At 38.8% G+C, this 19,564-nt stretch overlaps 2 protein-coding genes across 2 annotated transcripts; both read right to left on the reverse strand.

Moving 5' to 3' along the window:
- Positions 1-8,154: 8,154 nt before the first annotated feature.
- LOC141791746 (N-acetyllactosaminide beta-1,3-N-acetylglucosaminyltransferase 3-like) lies at positions 8,155-9,051 on the reverse strand. Its single transcript, XM_074672391.1, has one exon. It carries the CDS (start codon positions 9,049-9,051, stop codon positions 8,155-8,157), a length of 897 nt encoding a protein of 298 aa, XP_074528492.1.
- Positions 9,052-16,525: 7,474 nt separating this feature from the next.
- LOC141791749 (N-acetyllactosaminide beta-1,3-N-acetylglucosaminyltransferase 3-like) lies at positions 16,526-17,422 on the reverse strand. The gene has a single exon (XM_074672394.1). It carries the CDS (start codon positions 17,420-17,422, stop codon positions 16,526-16,528), a length of 897 nt encoding a protein of 298 aa, XP_074528495.1.
- Positions 17,423-19,564: the final 2,142 nt, after the last annotated feature.

Raw genomic sequence — 19,564 nt, forward strand, 5'->3', positions numbered from 1 at the left:
CATTGTGTTTTACACAATGCATGTAGAAGCTACAGAAAATTTTGCAGATGCACACAGCTCCTACCTTATAGGGGCATATTTAAACTGTCACGTGTCCATGCTACCAATGTGCAATGACATTTAACATTCAATAACAATTTGTCATCATAAACAATGACTGCTTAGTGAATAACATTTAGTTTTTATTCCAGCAGAAGGTAACAGTGTCATTTCAGGGACTTGCAGCTATTTTTGCAATAGGTAATTCTGTTAATTCTTGATGAAAATCAACCCTTTCTTTCTCAACAGGGGTGGAGGTGTTTGTTCATGTCCCACTTCCCCTGCACTTGTGGTGTTAGAGACCTGATCAGGGTGTTGAAATAGCTCTCACTTTGAACTGCTACTTACAGATAAGCTGCCACGAGTTTACTGTCACCCAAATGTATTGTACACACTCAGTGTTTCACAGAATGAGTCATGATATCTCTGCATAATTTTACAAGCTTCTTCTTTGGGTTATCAGAGAGGAACTTGCCACAAGTCACAGACTGAAATTCTTTCATCTCAAAGTGTAAAGTGTCTTTTTTGTAAGTACTACCATACAACTTCAAGTGACTGTGAGGCCAGTGCAGCAAACATTAAAATGCTTTGAGTAAATGTCAAGGGATCATAATTCTTTCTTTGTCCATATGTAAAGTATATTGCTGTCAAAAGCTCACAATCTGCATCATCAGTCACCCAGCTCCTCACATTGTTTCATTAATGCATTCAGAAAAAAGCCATGGCCCACCAGAGATTTCTCTTCAATCACCGAAGTGAACATTTGTTCGCATGAGACTATTTTTTAATTTTGGAGAAAAGGGTTTCCATAAACTGAGAATTACTCTGACCGATGACTCCTATCCTTATCATTGTAGTTTTGCATTTTGAAACATAGACAGTTCTAGCTGAGCAAACAGGACCCACAGCCCTGGGGATAGAGGTACCATAAACATGCACACTTCACTGTTACAGCACATTTTCTTAAGGATAATAAAACAACTCTACACTTTTAAATTACACATTAAAATCCCTATTTCTGTCTGTTGTTATCAGCATAAGCTATTATGATGCAACATAACCATCCCGTGAACCTTAAAGACAGTGAATACAGTGTTGCTTCTTTTATAGTGTCCAGGTTTTGCTGGGTAAGAGTTATTTACTCATAAAAAGCCTGGTAAGAACTCTGTAAGTGATTTTGAAATGGTCTCACTTTTTATACTTGCCTGTTCTTAATCAATGATTTAAAATGAGATTATTACTGCCAATTTAGTTATTTCTAGATGCTATTACTCAGTAGGTGTTCGACCCGACCTCGAATGTATTTACAGCGCTTAGACTGAAAGTCCCTGGCAAAGTGTAACAGTAAAAAGGTCTGTCCTTTTCTTTGACCATTTCTGAGATTTGTTTTGTTGTGATGGTGAACACTGGAGCTAGGCTGCCACAAGGAAAAATGACAGGAGAGCAGAAGAAAACTGAACAGTAGAGTGATAGAGCACAGGCTAAAGCACGAGCTTAGTTGTTCATGGTAATGTTCATTCCAACCCACATGAAGCAGTTATTCTGCAGTGGTCTGTTCAAACTTGAGAGTCCATCAGTAAAATGAAGAGTGAGGTTACGTTAGCTCTGCCTGATGAGGTTGGAGTTAACTTGAAAACAAACACACCTTGGCAAGAGTCACGTTCTTACCACACTGGGTTATGGTGCTTAGGAGAAATGGAGTCTTCATCCTGCAAAAACACTACTGATTTCTTACAGGAACTTAAAAATACAAGTCAAGAAACTTGAATTTTTTTCTTACCTTATTGGCATTTTTTTTTTTACTCTTTAAAAGCAGTATGTGTGTAATTTTTGTGCATTAACATCTTAAGACAAGACTTTTTCTGGACTTTTCAGGTGAATGTGGCTCATATTAAGTCTAATAAGATAACTTTTATTTAACAACTTAAGACAAACACAAGTCTAGATTTTTTGTTTTGTAATACAAAGCTCTGAACAGCACAGTATATTGAGTTTTTTTTATCAGTGTGTGCATTAAGGAAGCACAAACACATTACAGTTGTAGCAGTATTGAGGGAAGTCTGATTAGTACAGAGTCACATGAGGAAGTTACACAGCGATGTGAAGAGTACATTCTGCTTGTTGCAAAAAGAACAAAAAGTGTGTAAGAATCACAAGTAAGGAAATTAAAACAACACTTATAGTAGGGGGGTCAGTAGTTTAGAAACACTAAGAGAGTTAATCTATGTATTGGCTGGTATTATAAGAAGACAGGAAGCTGTCAGTTTGTCTGTGGTCTTTCTTTTTCCTGATATTTTCACTTTGCCTGTACAGTGAGCTGATAAGCCACCAATCACCAGCAAAGACTCAAAAGGGGTGCTCAACCTTGAACAAGAAGGAGCAGAAGATTTGCACAACTTAGAGAAAAGTAGCCTGAAACTGACAGTAACTCATGATAAAAAGGATGTAGATTTTAAAATTCTGTCTTGTTATACATTTATTATTTTGATGTTCTTTGTCCATCCCATTTGTCATTAATGATTTGCCACTTCTTGTATTTACTTTTAATGAGGCACACAGCTCCATCAGTTTAACCCAAACAAAACAGCAAGAGTGCAAAGTTACTCTAAAAGGCGAGTTAAACTGTTGAATATGTCTCAGCAAACCGTTATCTTTTGAAGCTGTGAGCCACTGAAGCCTTCAGCAGCATTTCACAACCATGACATGTTGACACTTTATTTCCACACATTTCCTGAGAGCTAGCTTTGCAGTTATCTTCCTTGTTTTGACTTCCTCTCTACAGGGTTTAAGCTGAATGGTCAGACCAACTGTCTTGTACAAAGAGTCATCACTGTGAACTCCCGTGACAGTGAGACATGGCGATTCGTTTGGATTCATCTGCCTCAAAATCAGAAGATCTGAACACTCAGGTAAAGTCTTATGTCTAAAGTTTTGTGTAAGATGGAGAAACTTTTACAGTTACTGTCAAATATGTGCATTCAGTTTGTGTTGTGATGTAGGATTGAATTGTGAAAAGTGTTTTCTGTATTAAATCTACAGGGACGTCTTTGACTTGGCGAGATCAGGCCCCCCACTTAGTGTATTTGACAAGCTGAGTTTGACACTCTGTATCTGCGAGTGTCAGTTTGTCAAATACCCCAAGTGAGGTGTCACTTTTCTACACACTGAACCAATCTGGCTTCACTTCGCAGACTGAGCACCCTGCTCTACAGGATGAGCCACCACACAAAGGAAGCAACGGCGGCATGGTGGAGGCACCTTCTCTAAGAAACTTCAGGATACAGACGATGGTTAACTTAAATGTTGTTCTAATTTTATGTCAGTTATAAAAAATGTACTACGGAGGCCTTAAGTGGTCATGCATCTATGCATCTCATTCACTCTGTTTTCCAGTGAAAAGTTGATTTAAGCTTCTTACTCTTCATCTTGACTTGTTGTCAGATGATCAGACCATTTAGTGACATGGCTAATGTTTCATTTTATAGTTGCCAGAAAATAATCCAGATGATGAGGAAGCAGCACTTTATGATCTTAATAAGAGGACACAAAATATCTTGTTACAACAGGAGAACAAGCGTTGCGGTCCTACAACAAACACACAAAATAAGACAACACAATGCAAAAAAAAAAAAATGTTACAGTTCCAGTGGCAGCTACTCATTATTGTAAAGGGCTGATGCCTGTTTAAATAAAATATATTTACAGTACTATCAAATACATAAAAGACAGTCACATTTTTTGAGGAGAGCAATATAAAATTGTAAAAAGGAGGAGAAGTGTCCTGACTGTGTTCAGAGCTCATGAGCATGTTTTCTCTAGATGCATGTCAGCTGGGGATATCCATATCAATATATATATATATATATATATATATATATATATGTGTGTGTGTGTGTGTATGTGTGTGTGTGTGTGTGTGTGTGTGTGTGTGTGTGTGTGTGTGTGTGTGTGTGTGTGTGTGTGTGTGGCAATATGCAGTGTTAACCCCCCAACAGGACTAAGTTTATGAACCCTGTTCTGAGGCAGAACTGACAGAAATATTTTCAAGAGCCAAAAATGTGTGGCTGATACAACCAGGGCTTCATTCAGATGTTAGAATCGAGAAGAAGAAGACAGTAAAAAGACCAAAGAAAAGACTTTTTCATTGAACCGAGTCATGGTTTTGATGCCCAACAGTTTTCGGCTCTAAGGAAAGTTGACTACAAATATCTCAGGAAAAAGACTACCACTTTTTTTTTTTTCGTGAATACTACACATGGAAAAAAAAAGCAATGTGAGTGATATTAAATTGTTAAATTGTTCACATTCAACGTCCTCCGTTCAATATTGGACGTGATTTTCGATATTGAAAGTATTTTATGTTGAAATCAGACTTAGACTCACTGCATAAACCCATTTCATATGAAGTGTTTTTATTTTTTTTCTTGTCAGAACCTTATCCAGGGAAGATCTTGCATATGTCAGCAACACTCTGCCAAACCACATTTTGCACACATAAGGGCATGGCATGACTGCGGGTGCTAAACTGACCTGTCTGAGGTTACAATATGAAAAAAAAGTCTGCTACAACTCTGGGACCTTGTGTGCCCTCTAAACCTATTAGATAGTTCATGTTTCTTACCCATAAACAGTTTCACAGTCCCTAAAAAAAGTGCACCACAAGTGCAGAAACAAAGGTAAAAGAGGCTGATTCTAAAAAAAAAATAAACTGCTGCAAACAGATGTTTAACCAACTCTCTAAACAGAACACTTATCATCCTGCCTTACATTTCCTGTCCACGTGGAGTCATCCTGTGTTGCCTTTACGCAAATGTGTTTGACATTCAGAAACAATTAACAGCTGCATTCTCACTCACTGCCTGTTTGAACAGTGCACACCAAATAAGGCTTATCATTAAATGTCACTGTCAGGAAAGTCTTGAAAAGTTCTAAATGGCTTGAAGTCAGTGTGCAGAAAACATACTTATGACCACTGTGCATACTTTTTTTGATGCTTAGGGCTATGCATCATGAGAGCAGAAGGCTGGCAACACGTGTCGGTCAAACTGTGTCATGGCTGGAGAAATAAAAGTGTGCAGCATTTTACTGTAACACTTATGATTCTTTTTGGGCCTGCTTGGTATTAACAAACTAATGTGTGTGATGTGCTGTTATGTTTTACCAGCACAAAGTTGTGTGTTGACGGTCAGATCAGCTACTTTGAGTCGAAGCAGGTCATAATGGTTTTTTGATGTGTTTTACAGAGTCAAGCACAGTAGCCAAAAAATGTCACATGTTTCACTCACAGCTTTTCAGGTGATTCATTTTGAAGGTCATCCAAATGTCAGACTGTTCTGTGCACTGTGAGTAAGGCTTGTTTGCCTCCAAGGCTGTTGAAAACGGTCCTAAATGAATTTGGCAAACAATTGCTTCTCTTACTCACATGTGCTCTGTGAAAGGATGTTTCACATTTTATCAGATCAGCACAGATATCAGGATGTAACCAAGATAAACTGTCAGGCCGCACAGGCAGTGAATTTGGGAATGAAGAGTGTTCTTGTAAAGTGGTTACACTGCACAAGGGCAATGAGCTGATGACAGCTATGACAAATTACACATTACAGTACTAACTTGAGTTACTACATCTGCATCAGAGTTGGATTCAAACCACATCTGAGGTGCATAAAACCTGATGTCAACCCAAATAGCACAAACAACTAGATATGCTATTAGAAACACACTTTTCATTGCTAACACTTAATGCATATCTGCTGTTTTTATCTGTAAACCTAAAGTGTTAGCAATTCAGGTTAAACTTGTCATATGACAGATTAAAGTAATTCAGAGTAAAACATGTCAACAGATGAAACAAAAATCTAACAGTTTCTCTTAAATTTCAGTAAATGCACTTGCAGCACACACACAGCTTGCCATATAAGCTCAAGTCCATTTTACACAGCTTGCCCTGTAAGTGGTGGTTGAGCATCAGTGTTTGGTGTGTTCCTTATGGGACAGCCTTCACAAAAGTCACTTACCTGCGTACACTTACAAGCCATATATATATATATATATATATATATATATATATATATATATATATATATATATATATATATATATATATATATATATATATATATATATATATATATATATCACAATTGATATTACAGAACTTTTCTTTCACATCATTGAAACAAAATGTGTGTGTGTGTGTGTGTGTGTGTGTGTGTGTGTGTGTGTGTCCGGTAGTGTTTGCACAATTTCTGAACACAGCTTCACCCTCAGTGAAAGAGGAGCCTCTGAAAGCAGGTGTGTAAAGTCAAGAAAAATGCAAGCTTACATGACACATAAACTTTGAATCACACAAGCAAGTGACTTTTTTTTTTTTTTTGCATGCATCTCTTTCAGAAAAAGCAGCAGTTTTGCTCATTTATTTTATAGAGTTTATACATTTAGTAGATTAAATCAAACAGATACACAAACAAAAGATGAATGGAAAACTTCAACACAACACAAGCACAAAACAGTGAACAGAAATAAACTGAAACTTACATTAAATTTTTGTCCTCCCTATTGGTTGTGAAATGATATCTTTGTGTGTTTATTTAGTGCAACAGTGGCAATTTGATGATCAAGTGATCCATGTGATTTGACCTGTAATTATAGGATCCTGTTGGCACAATGAAACATGTCACACAGCATTTTTGATACACCATTATTCAGCAAAGACACTGATGTTGAAACAGAGGTGTCTCATATATTTAGTGTAAATGTGCCCTCACATGCTGCACCACAATGTCAATAGTTATCATTCGTTTCAGTTTTAATCCAAATAAGCAAAACACACAACTTACTGTATGTAATTAAAAAAAAAGCGATACTCGTATGAAGTAAGGAAACTGATGAAGGTAGAAAGACATTTGCAGGCTCAAACACTTGTTTTAAATTTGAGTGAATGTCATTAAGAATTTTGAGAGCTTTTCTGGTGTAGCAGGCATCCCATGTAAAAAGGCTTTAATCCTTTACTGGAAAAAACCTTTGTAATAACTGTTATGTGTAATTATACAAAAAATTAAACTGTGTGTTACAACTCAAGTTTTATATGTGATTTATTGTTGTTTTCATTAAATGATTGCAGCACTTCACAGGTTAAAAAAAAACCCAGCTCCCCACCCCCACCCACCTTCCAACACACCTGAAACTCTTAAGAAAACTTTCTGCGAGCTTCACACCTTTTACCAGCCTCTCACCACTTTTCTTTCTTTTTTTTCTTTTTTTTTTTGTTAGACACGCTGTCCTCTCTCACTGCAAAGTTGTGGCCATCACAATCTAATTTGGCTGCATGTTGGAAATAAAGGAAATGAAATAGTCTGTAAAATTCAGGAGTATGTTTATAGTTTGTAGATTAACTAAGTAGCTCAAGTTAGATTTTTCTCAGGAATAAAAGCTGCAGCTATTACATCTGATCAAGAGAACAAACTTACTTAAAATCAATATGCAAAGAAAAAAAAAAAGTATTTGTCTTATCCTGATAATATGCGTAGCATGAGGTATAGAGAGACATTTAATTAAGACAGACAATGTCATAAAAACTTAAGAACAGAAGAGAGGTCTCCATCCATTCTTTTGAACAGTTATTGGATGATTTCATTTCCTGCGTGTCATGTGATTCACTGTTTTCTTCTTCTGCCAAGCTAAAACTGTCATGGTAACAGTGTTGTGTGCATGTTGTGGGACACATGTTCCATGCATAATTACTATCATTTAAAATTTTCCTGTTGGTTGAAAAATGTCCCCACAATTACAGGATACATCAATGAAAAAATAAACATACCAAAAAAAAAAGGAGATCTAAACTTCATTTTAATTTTAGATTTGCTCTCAGGACAGGTGAAATTTATACAACTGCACTGTTAAGAATTTTCTACATGGATTATCTGAAATTTAATGGGGAGGTCATTAGGACCTTGTTGCACAAGGCAACACCACTAACTACTACATCACTTACAAGAATGTTATTGGTATGTTGATAATGTTCAAATAATAAAACTTTTTACATTGAATTCGATTGCAGTGCATGTGATTGATAAAGTGGTTGAATGTTGCTGCCAATGCTCTGTCACCTAATGGTCACTATTTGTAGTTACCAAAGCATTTAAGATTGGGGTCAGTTACTTTGTGCCACATATAGTACAGTTTCTGTGGAAGGAAACCGTGAACCACAAGAAGTTCTTTATGAAAGCAAGGGTCATAAGCATCGATACGGACAGAGGGAACATGCACTCCGATCGCCTTAAACCCCTTATGTGAACGAAAACCAAGTCCTGCTTTTGCCAGACACATTCCTATGTAAGCATCATCAATGGAAATAAGGCTGATGGACTGAGACATGTTATATATGACCAAAGCACTATAACCACTGAGAATGAAACCCCCTCCACTGCAATAAGGGGGGTATTGTGATGGCTTGTACAACTTAACTGGGACAAAGTACTTGCTCGATTGAGCTCTGATGACAGTTCTGCCACCCATGCAATAGCCAGTATAAAGGTGCTTGCTTCCATCATTGTCTTCCAGACTTTGAAGATACTTCACAACATTGTTTGTGTTTACAAAGACGTCGTCATCCCCATTAAACAGGAAGCGAGCCTTTGGACAATTCCTTTCCATCCATTCAAAGAAGAGCACCTGCTTCAAGGTGAGGTTTTGAAATGTGTCACCAAAATCCCACTGAAGGATGTCTTTGTAATGACTACGCTCCAGATCAAGAATCTTGTTCAGTCTTTCCCTCTCAAAACCAGAGCCGTTGGTTCCTACGATGAAGACCCGTTTGATCCACACACCGTTCTGTTGCCTCTCCTCAGCCCAGGTCCTGCGCAGTATTTCTCTGCGGTCATAGTTATTAGGGGCAGACTTAACAACGAGCAGAAGGAAGACATCAGAGGATCGATCAATTCCTCCACATTTGTCAGGAAGGTCCAGGAGCATGGGGAAATGTCTACAGTGCTGGTAGTATAGAAATTCTTTCATAAAGCCAGGAAACGAGCTGAAGCCTTCAATACTTTCGACAGACTTGTTTTGTGTACAGCTGTGTGAGGGGACGGCAAGAGAGATATTTTGGCCAGGTGGTGGTTTGTGACTATGCTCCAGTCCACCATCAGGATGGATGATTTCATTGTCAATAGAGTCCATGTAGAGATAAACAGCTATTAGAAAAACTCCCAGCAGGAAAAGGGCCTTTAAAGTGGTGATGTTTATCAGTAAAAATCTGCAGTGACAAAGCAGAGAAGTTAACTTAGCAAGTTATATCAGTCTTATAGTCAGTGTTTCAAAAACTAACATCAAAGTACTGAGCATTTAAAGTAAACAAACTTTTTTCAGGCAGAGCTATGGAGCAGGTTTGATGTTTTGAGAACAGTATCAAAAAGTCAGACACCATCCATTTTTAATATCTTAGATAATCTTTGGTACAGATGAAATGGCTGTAACAAAAAGTTAGGACATTGTAACCCTAGTTGTATTAGCACAAGTGGAGCACTTAGAGTTAGGATTAGGATTAGGGTTAGAGCTGGCTGGATCTGGAAAAAAGGCTCTCTGTACACTCCAGTACCTGGGTCTGCATGAAGCATAGGAACATATAGATGTATCCAACAAAGAGGGAATCAGATGTAACACACCCAATACACACATAAGTCCTCAACGGACAGGGTGTAGACCATGACACTTCTGTACAAGCGTCCTCAGCAATAGATAGGGACACTGACACTGCCATGCTACGTGTCCAGTGTGCATGGACCATAGTGGGAGCATTTCTCCCTGCCTGTCTCTAGGCCTGGGAGATTTACTTACAAAACCATTTTGCAAGATGCTTTTTGGACAGGGCTTTACCAGCCACACCAAACCCGAAGCACTAACACTAACAGCTGTGCAGTGCATCTGATGGAGGCTGTACCTTAAACTTAACGTCATATAATGCCAATGCACAAACTTGGCAGGAAAGATGCCCCGTGAATTTTTTTGGATCTACCACCTGCTAAGAGATGCAAGAGGCCTTGCTTGAGTAGCTCTACAATCTGACCACTTCCAAAGAAAGAAAGCTTTTTTGTTTTAACCATCAGGAGACCATGACAATGTGAATACCTGACAGAAAATAACACTGCATCTACATTTTTGTGCAGATTTTGGCTTTTAAAGGCTGTGGTTTTGAATAGGCGTGTGTACTGAGGATGACTTTCCATTTAGAAACTGGAGGCTGACTCTTGGGACAGTTGTGTAAATGGGAAATGGAAAAGGAAGATTTAGTCCAAGAGTCACTGTGTGCTTACCCTCTCCCCTGGGGGACAAAGGAGCTTGTAAGTCTATCTGTGTCCGGGTTGTGACAGCAGTCTGCTGAGCACTGAACACACTACTCTGCCTGGTGAAGGTGCTGTGCAGAGGGTGGTGGGTGTCGTCCATGATGGGAGCATTCTGTTTAGGGTCCTTCTCTCTGCCACTGTAAGTGGAGAGTCCAGCTCTCCTCTCACCACAGAGCCAGCCTGCCTCACCTGTCAGTCCAGCTCTTCTTTCTGGTTCCTCCCCAGCACACCACAGCATGGAAGAGGAGACTGGCCAACAGGGACTGGCAAAACATCTTTAGTAGCTTTCTATGAATGTTAAAAGACCCCCGCCTTCCAAGGAAGTAAAAACAGCACTGTCCCTTCCTGCAGGTAGTGTCCATGTTTGATGACCAGTCCAGCCTGTTGTCAACTGCAGCCCCAGGTACCTGTGCATCTTGAGCACCTCCATGTTGCCACCACTGATGGAAACAGGTTTGGGATGTGGCTTGTTCTTTCAGAAGTCCACCACCATCTCCTTGGTCTTTGAGATGTCTACAGATGGTTTGAAATGAAAGTCAAAAAGTCTCCAACCAGGCTCCTGTGTTAGATGTGCATTCCTTCAGTCAAACGTACCAAACTTCATCAGCCTGCTTGATGTTGTCTTAGGGAATTTGACGTGCTGTACATCAATCCGGTCTGACCAGATTGGTAAACTGAGAAATAGTGTTCATAAAAAAAAACAGATTTTAGCGCTAATAATCTCATTTTAAGTTGTGGATTTTGAATTGACATATATCTACTCAACTCAATTTGCTTGGCAGATGCTTATATCCAAAGTCATGTACATTAGCGAATGGTACAACGCAAGCAAGGATCATCATTATCAATAATATTGAATTAATCATCATTAAGTTGGATGGTGCTTGTCAAAGAGCTGGGTCATCAGCTTTTCATAAAAGTGGCGAGGGACACTTCAGATTGAATGGCATCTGGTAGTTCATTCCAACACTGGGGGGGCAACAGAGGAAAAGAGTCTAGTTAGAGTCTTAGGACCATGTTGTAAAGGTTTTTGTTGCTGTTGCATATGCAAGCAGCAAAGTTTTAGATTTGATGCAAGCAGTAACTGAGAGCCAACCTGAGGTAATAAACCATACCCAGCAGACTCTGTGGGCATGGAGATGGTGGGAATGTGGGCTGTATCATGACAGTGCGAGTATATGTTGAGTGAAGTTGTCACAAGTGTTACAGGTAGATTTCTTACTGCCTCTTCACTCAGTCAGCTGAGTCAGCGTGGGATAAGTTTTGCTACAGTACACATGACATTACACACTGAGCGTGTTCAGCTCCTCTCATAGCAGTTTTAATTTCATTGACGAAAACTTTGGCAAAAAATATTCATCAGTGAACCTTTTTCAAGGACGCAAAATAAATAAAATCTGAATAACAAGTCAGTCAAGATTGTGACAAAATGTAACAGACGCTTTCGCCAATAAATAATAAGACAAAAATGTTTAGGAAGAACGCAGGCCCGGAGTGGCACTGGGTTGATAGGTATCACAAATGCTGATAACACTGTCCCTGGGCAGCCTGCACCGGCATCGCTTTTTTTTGCAATGCAGTCATCAATTGACAACACATCCATGCACACGCACATGCAGCAGTGCTTGTCAGAGAATCATGAGAACGAGTCCAAACCTTTATTATTGCACAGTCTATGGTACTAACATAAGAATATGGACAGTAACAAGAACAAGAGTGGCGAAAAGGCGAGAAACAGCAGAAGAAAAGCATTACAGTCTGACGACATGTGCCAAACTTCTAAACTTTTTTTGGGGAAAAAAAAACACCAGATGGAGAGGATATAACAGGTAAGGCAAGCTGTAAAAAAATACTACCCTGCCTGTAAACGATCATCCAAGTTTATGTATTTTTATAACATTAGGCTAAATTATCTAATAATCAGAACTCTAACATCGGCCCCAATGCTGCAAGGATGGCACTAATTTGTAATACAACACTTTATTCAAGTGGTCACTGTCAGCCAGGACCAAGTAACAAGTTTGAGTCTTGGAGTCTCCTGCCTCTCTCAGGTCTCACACAGGTCTTTCATTCTTTCATTTTTTTTTTCTCTCTTATTTATTTATTTATTTTTGCTTATTTTTCGTTTATCTATTTATTTATTTAGTTTTTTTCTATCTTATTGTTCTTACCTTTTTAAATCCACCGTCCTTATTTATATGTACTTATTTATACAATCTATTTTATTACTGTAATTACCTTATTCTAATCCTGATTTTACCGAACTTTGATTCACGCTTGTTTCACTTTCAATCTTTTCACTTATGCCCTTTAGGCCTTTAATTGTTTTATCATTTGTTAATATCTATGCTTTATAATCATTATTCTGTTCATATTTATTTTTCAATTTTTATATATTCATATTTGATGTTTGTAACTGTCTTTTATTGCCCTTTCCATTGCCTTTTCCTCCTTTATCTCACTGAGTTTATGTTTTTAGCTTCTATCCCAGTCCTCATGGTCTCATTGTATGTTGTATGGTTCTTGTATTGTCTGGGTCCCTGACAATGCTTCTTGTTGCCCTCGTGCATGGTGTCTTTCTGCACAAGTGCCTTTTGAACTGTGTGTTTTGTTTTTGTGTTTCTGTGCTTGTTGTTGTTTGTGTTTCTGTTAAAGCAATTTATAAACTTGTGTTTTTAAAAGGTGCTTTATAAATAAAGTTATTATTATCATTATTATTATTATTATTATTATTATTATTATTATTATTATTATTATTATTATTATTATTATTATTCACACACACTCACACACCTCCGCCCTTCCCTCCTGCTGCACTCCCTCTCACAGCCTTCCTGTTTCCTCCACTGACTTGACACTGGGGGAACAATGGGAACACTAACACATAACAAATAGCAGAGCTGTTACAGTATAATGTGACGCCACATAACATAACAGGTGAACAGCTTTGTCTATAGCACCTCAGCAGCATCAGCAGGAGGAGAATTTTACACAGTCTGCAGGACATTTTGACAACAGTTAGGCTCTCTACATTGTATTTGACTTAAATCTGCTAAAATATGGTTGACTTAAACTGGACTATGAGACTTAAGACTAGGCTAAGACTAAAACTCTTATGTTATTTAGTCAACTGAAATTAGACTGAGGCTAAAAGGTTTCAGATGACTAAAATACGACTAAAACCAAATAGTGTGTTATTCAAATGACTCAGACTAAATTAGAATTTGCCAGGATTTCCAGTCACCCCTGATTTTGTACGGCCTCCTTAAAAACAGAACAATACCTGTAATAATGTATGGATAGATGAAAGGAACAGAAATAGCCTTCACTGGTTCTTGTCTAAGGTTTCTTAAATCATGTTTCTACCATTGATATCAAACTTATTTGACTGAAAATACAGTGACTTAAATTCTCAAATCATATTTTTTCACTTATAAAGTTTTACCATCATTATGGTATGAGTCACACTATGAATTAAGCTCATTTGGTGATAATTACCCCATGTTGGCAGATCAAAACAAGATCCAAATCAAATCCAGCTCTTGGTTAACCCCTCTGGAAGTCAGCAGCCAGTCTTTTCACTTTGCAGTCTCTCTGTACAGTATGCCTCTGACAAGGCAAGAAACTCCAGTGATGTGTTATTCATAAACTATTTGTTCAAAACAAATGAATGATCTGTTAGTAGAATAAGCACAAAGAAGTGAAGTTACACAATCACATGGCCATATTAATGATAGTCATGTCAGTGGAAATAGTAACAAATGGCATTTGTCAATATAAGTTTCAGCTGGACTTACCAAACTGCAAATTACACCACCCCAGCATTAATTACATCCTCGAACTTGTTCTGAGATATTGCTACCAGGCACAATGTCCCTCTCTGAGATGATGCTTATGATGTACCTGAGCATGCTGAAAAACCGGACCAACCTCTGGTGTTCTGTCAAAATGAGGGGCTGACCGAGTGTGTAGAATAGGACCATGGTAAAATTCAAGGATATATGAAAAAGATAATCTAAGTGTTAACCAAGAAAAATAAATTCTATCAGTGACGACAGCTTGTGTGTGTGTGTGTGTGTGTGTGTGTGTGTGTGTGTGTGTGTGTGCATACAGACAGACTAGACTGCCACATCATGCATATAAGATTCTTTTTTTATTATTATTATTTTTTTTTTTCCAGGTGCAGGTAGGAGTTTAAAGTCAAATGGTCTGTCTATCTAGAATAATGTAAGCTGGATCTATGTATACGTTTATGTATATAGAATAGAATAGAATAGAATAGAATAGAATAGAACTTCACTTTGTAACAAGTACAACGAAATTGAAGTCACAGCAGCAATCAAGAAAACAAAAGTAAGAAAGTGTTTAGAAAGTTCAAAATGGTCCATAAGAAAATAGATGATGACATCTTGTCCATCATTCTCCAGTCAGCCAGCCTCCACCTCCACAGGGTCCAGGACTGAGCTCCTTCAGTCATGCTCCATCTCTGTCTCCTAGATCCTGTCTGCTTTCAGCAGGTAAAGCTCCTCCAACATGGCATTGGTGTCTGATGTTAGCTCTGTTAGCCATGTCTGTGAATAGCATGATGCTACTCTGCCCTCTGGTATTCCCTCTGTTGCTGGGTTAGCACAGCTAGCTCATCCATCTTATTGGAGATAGATCTTACGTTCCCAATAACGATGGATGGAAGGACAGGTCAATGTCGTCACTTCTTAGCTCACACCTGAGAACCAGCACGTCATCCTCACCTCCTTCTCCTCACCTTGTGGGAAGACATCAGGCCTTACACCAGTTAGCATTGACATGCTGCAGGCTGCTAACAGCTGAGTTCACATGTAAACATTGCAGCCATGGTTACATACAAGATCTCCAGACAAACACAGGAAAAAAGTAGTAAAAATATTACTGAAGCCACAAAAAGTTTGTACGTCTGTACGTTTATACACGTCTGAATCAGGTGCCTCATATGTGTACATCTATGTAAACGCCTTATCAGATATAAAACATTGTTGGGTAGTTTTCCCTTAGGTTAACATTAAAAAGAGAGGGAGAGGAGCAGCGAGTTGCAAACAACCACATAGGGGAAGTAAATACAACAATGGTAAGCCTGGAGTGCTCTGTTGAGTTATAACTGGCATTATTGAAGGCACTACATAAGTGTCATTGATGTAAAAGAAAAGAAAATGTGAAGAGTACATTATGTTTCAGCTCAAAAAATCTAAGTATGACTGATAACATTAATGGTGGAGTAATTCCGTCACTAATTACCACTTTTCTTTTTTTTTTTTTTGGGGGGGGGGGGGGGGGGGGGGGTAGTTACCAAAGCAGATAACTTTTTTAAAGTAGTTTGTCAAACACTGAAGATAAGTGAAAAATACAACACAACATTATATTTTGTGACTGGAAGACTAATTCAAGCAAAAGCAAAAGAACACAAACAAGAGTTTGACTTAAACGTCATATCCTCCTTCTGGTTGTGAAATGATTCCTGTCTGTTTATTTAGTGCTACAGTAGCCATTTAATGACCAAGTGATCCATGCAATCTGATCTGTAATTTTAGGATCCTGTTGACATAATGAACACCTCAGACAGCATTGATGATACACCATTATTCAGCTAAGACACTGACTGTGCAACAGAGGTGTCTCATATATTCAGTGTAAAGTATGCTTTACATGCTGCACCGCAATGTCAAGAGTTATCACTACTTTCAGTTTTGATTTAAATTAGCAAAACACATGACCAACTGTATGTGAATGTGATACATATGTGAAAGAAAGGTTTATAGACTCAACACTTGATTTTTTTGTTCAGCCTATCTAAAAGCTACATCCATAACAATCAATACATAAAAAGAAAATTCAAAAGATAAAAAAAAATCAGTCACACACTCACACCTATTCGCAATTTGAAGATTCAGAGTAACCTTAAGGCTTTTGGGCTGTGGGAGGAAGCCAGAGTGCCCAGGGAAAACCCACAAATTTACAAGAAGAAGGTTAAGGCAATAGTGCAAACTGCAGCACTACTACTACCGATATGTTTATCGTGCTCAAATAATAAAACCTGTCATGTTAAATTAGATCACAGCACATATGATGAATAAAGAGGTTGAATTTTGCTGCCAATGAGATCCGTCATATGATGGTCACTATTTGAAGTTACCAAAGCATTCAAGATTGGGGTCATTTACTTTGTGCCACATATAGTACAGTTTCTCTGAAAGGAATCTGTGAACCACGAGAAGTTCTTTATAAAGGCAAGGGTCATAGGTATTGATACGGTCAGAGCTAAAGGGCATCCCAAATGTCTTCACCCCTGTGTGCAAACTGGGACTGAGTCCTGCTTTGGCCAGGCACAATCCAAAGTAAGCATCATCAATGGGAATAAGGGTGATGGATTTAGACATGTTATATATGACTGAAGCAGTGTAGCCACTGAGAAAGAAACCTCCACCACTGCAATAAGGGGAAAATACATTTTGCTTGTACACGTGAAATGGGACAAAGTACTTGCTCCATGAATCTCTCGAGGGTGCCATACCAACGATGTGAGCGCCAACAAACAGGTGCTTACTTCCATCATTGTCTTCCAGACTTTGAAGATACTTCACAACATTGTTTGTGTTTACATAGACGTCGTCATCACCATTAAACAGGAAGCGAGCCTTTGGACAATTCCTTTCCATCCATTCAAAGAAGAGCACCTGCTTCAAGGTGAGGTTTTGAAATGTGTCAACAAAGTCCCACTGAAGGATGTCTTTGTAATGACCCCGCTCCAGATCAAGAACCATGTTCAGTCTTTCCCTCTCAAAACCAGAGCCCCTGGTTCCTACGATGAAGACCCGTCTGATCCACTCACCGTTCTGTTGCCTCTCCTCAGCCCAGGTCCTGCGCAGTATTTCTCTGCGGTCATAGTTCTCAGGGGCAGACTTAACAACGAGCAGAAGGAAGACATCAGAAGATCGATCAATTCCTCCACATTTGTCAGGAAGGTCCAGGAGCATGGGGAAATGTCTGCAATGCTGGTAGTATATAAAGTCTTTCATAAAGTCAGGAAAGGAGCTGAAGCCTTCAATACTTTCTACAGACTTGTTTTGTGTACAGCTGTGTGAGGGGACGACATGAGAGATATTTTGGCCAGGTGGTGGTTTGTGTTTGTGCTCCAGTTTTACATCAGAATAGATGATTTCATTGTCAATAGAGGCTATGTAATGATAAACAGCTATTAGAAAGACTCCCAGCAGGAAATAGGCCTTCATCGTGGTGACGTTTCTCCAAAAAATTCTGGAGTGACAGAGCAGAAAAGTTTACTTAGCAACTTTTTTCAGTCTTATGGTAATGTTTTTACAAACTTCAGTACAGAGCAGCTAAGACCAGCTAAGCTAACAAACACATAAAGGCAGACTATGGAGCAGGCTTGATAAAATGACTGTAACTACAATCTGATAGGAAAGATTCTTTTCATTGACATTTGACTGTCTGATTGACTGTGAGATAATTTTTGACTGAAACAAGGATTAAAAGAAAAATTAGAACTTTGGCTTAAATGCTGCTGTCTTGCTGATGCATCTCTGTGGAAGAGCTGCAAGAATACTTAAGCTCTCTGCAGAACTTGCTTTGAATTTGAATGTATAGAAAGAAACAAAGTCTAATATGGCAAGTATTCCTGTGGAATCATGGCACCAGAAAATATTTGTGTTTCAGTTACTTCATTGATCACAAGTTATCACATTTGAAATGCAAAGAGATAGTGACACCAGTGGCAACATTTTTCTATTCAAATGTGTTATGGAGAATTAGTGAATTAAATAATTAACAAATTTACAGGCTAAAAAATCAATTCTTGTTCATTTTCAATCAAATACACTTTTTAAATGCAAAGTGCAGTTTACGAAACATTGCTGCAGTTCAAGCAGGAAATGTTCACAAGGTTAGTAAAGACAGAAGGTACACAATGAATAAAGTTAATTGGTAATAATTACCGCATGTTGGCAGATCAGATCCAGTTCTTAATTAGTCCCTTTGGTCGTCAGCAGCCGGTTTTGCACTTTTCAGTCCGTCTTACAGGTACAGCCAAAGCACAGTGGCACTCCTGCGCGGAAAAATAGGTTTTATTTCAATAGTCAGAAGTAGCAACTAAAGGTATTGTTAAATATTCATGTGGCCATATTAATGATAATCTTTGCAATATTTGTCAATATTAGATTCAGCTGGATTCACTGCACTAGAATTAACACCACTCACAGTAAACACACCCTTGAATTTGTTCTTAGATATACACTTGCCGGTCACTTCATTAGGTACACCCTGCTTGTACCGGGTTGGACCCTCTTTTGCCTTCAAAACTGCCTGAACAAGGTACGGGGAACGTTCCTCAGAGAGTTTGGTCCATATTGACATGATAGCATTACACAGTTGCTGTTCCACCACATCCCCAAGGTGCTCTATTTGATTGAGATCTGGTGACTGTGGAGGCCATTTGAGTACAGCGAACTCATTGTCATGTTCAAGAAACCAGTCTGAGATGTTTCCAGCTTTATGACATGGCACGTTATTCTGCTGGAAGTAGCCATCAGAGGATGGGTACACTGTGATCAAAAAGGGATGGACATGGTCAGCAACAATACTCAGGTAGGCTGTGGCGTTTGAACGATGCTCAATTGGTACTAAGGGGCCCAAAGTGTGCCAAGAAAATATCCCCTACACCATTACACCACCAGCAGCCTGAACTATTGATCCAAGGGGGGATGGATCCATGCTTGCATGTTGTTGACGCCAAATTCTGACCCTACCATCCGAATGTGGAGCAGAAATCCAGACTCATCAGACCAGGCAATGTTTTTCCAATCTTCTATTGTCCAGTTTTGGTGAGCCTGTGTGAATTGTGGCCTCAGTTTCCTGTTCTTAGCTGACAGGAGTGGCACCTGGTGTGGTCTTCTGCTGCTGTAGCCCATTTGCCTCAATGTTGGACATGTTATGCATTCAGAGATGCTCTTCTTCAGACCTTGGTTGTAACGAGTGGTTGTTTAAGTTACTGTTGCCTTTTTATCAGCTCCAACCAGTCTGGCCATTATCCTCTGAACTCTGCCATCAAAAAGGCATTTTCTCCCACAGAACTGCTGCTCACTGGATATTTTCTTTTTTTGGGACCATTCTCTGTAAACCCTAGAGATGGCTGTGTGTGAAAA

Source organism: Halichoeres trimaculatus, unplaced genomic scaffold (genome assembly GCF_033239565.1).
Source record: "Halichoeres trimaculatus isolate MK-OKI-2021-1 unplaced genomic scaffold, fHalTri1.1 fHalTri1_scaffold_6, whole genome shotgun sequence".
Lineage (NCBI taxonomy): Eukaryota > Metazoa > Chordata > Actinopteri > Labriformes > Labridae > Halichoeres > Halichoeres trimaculatus.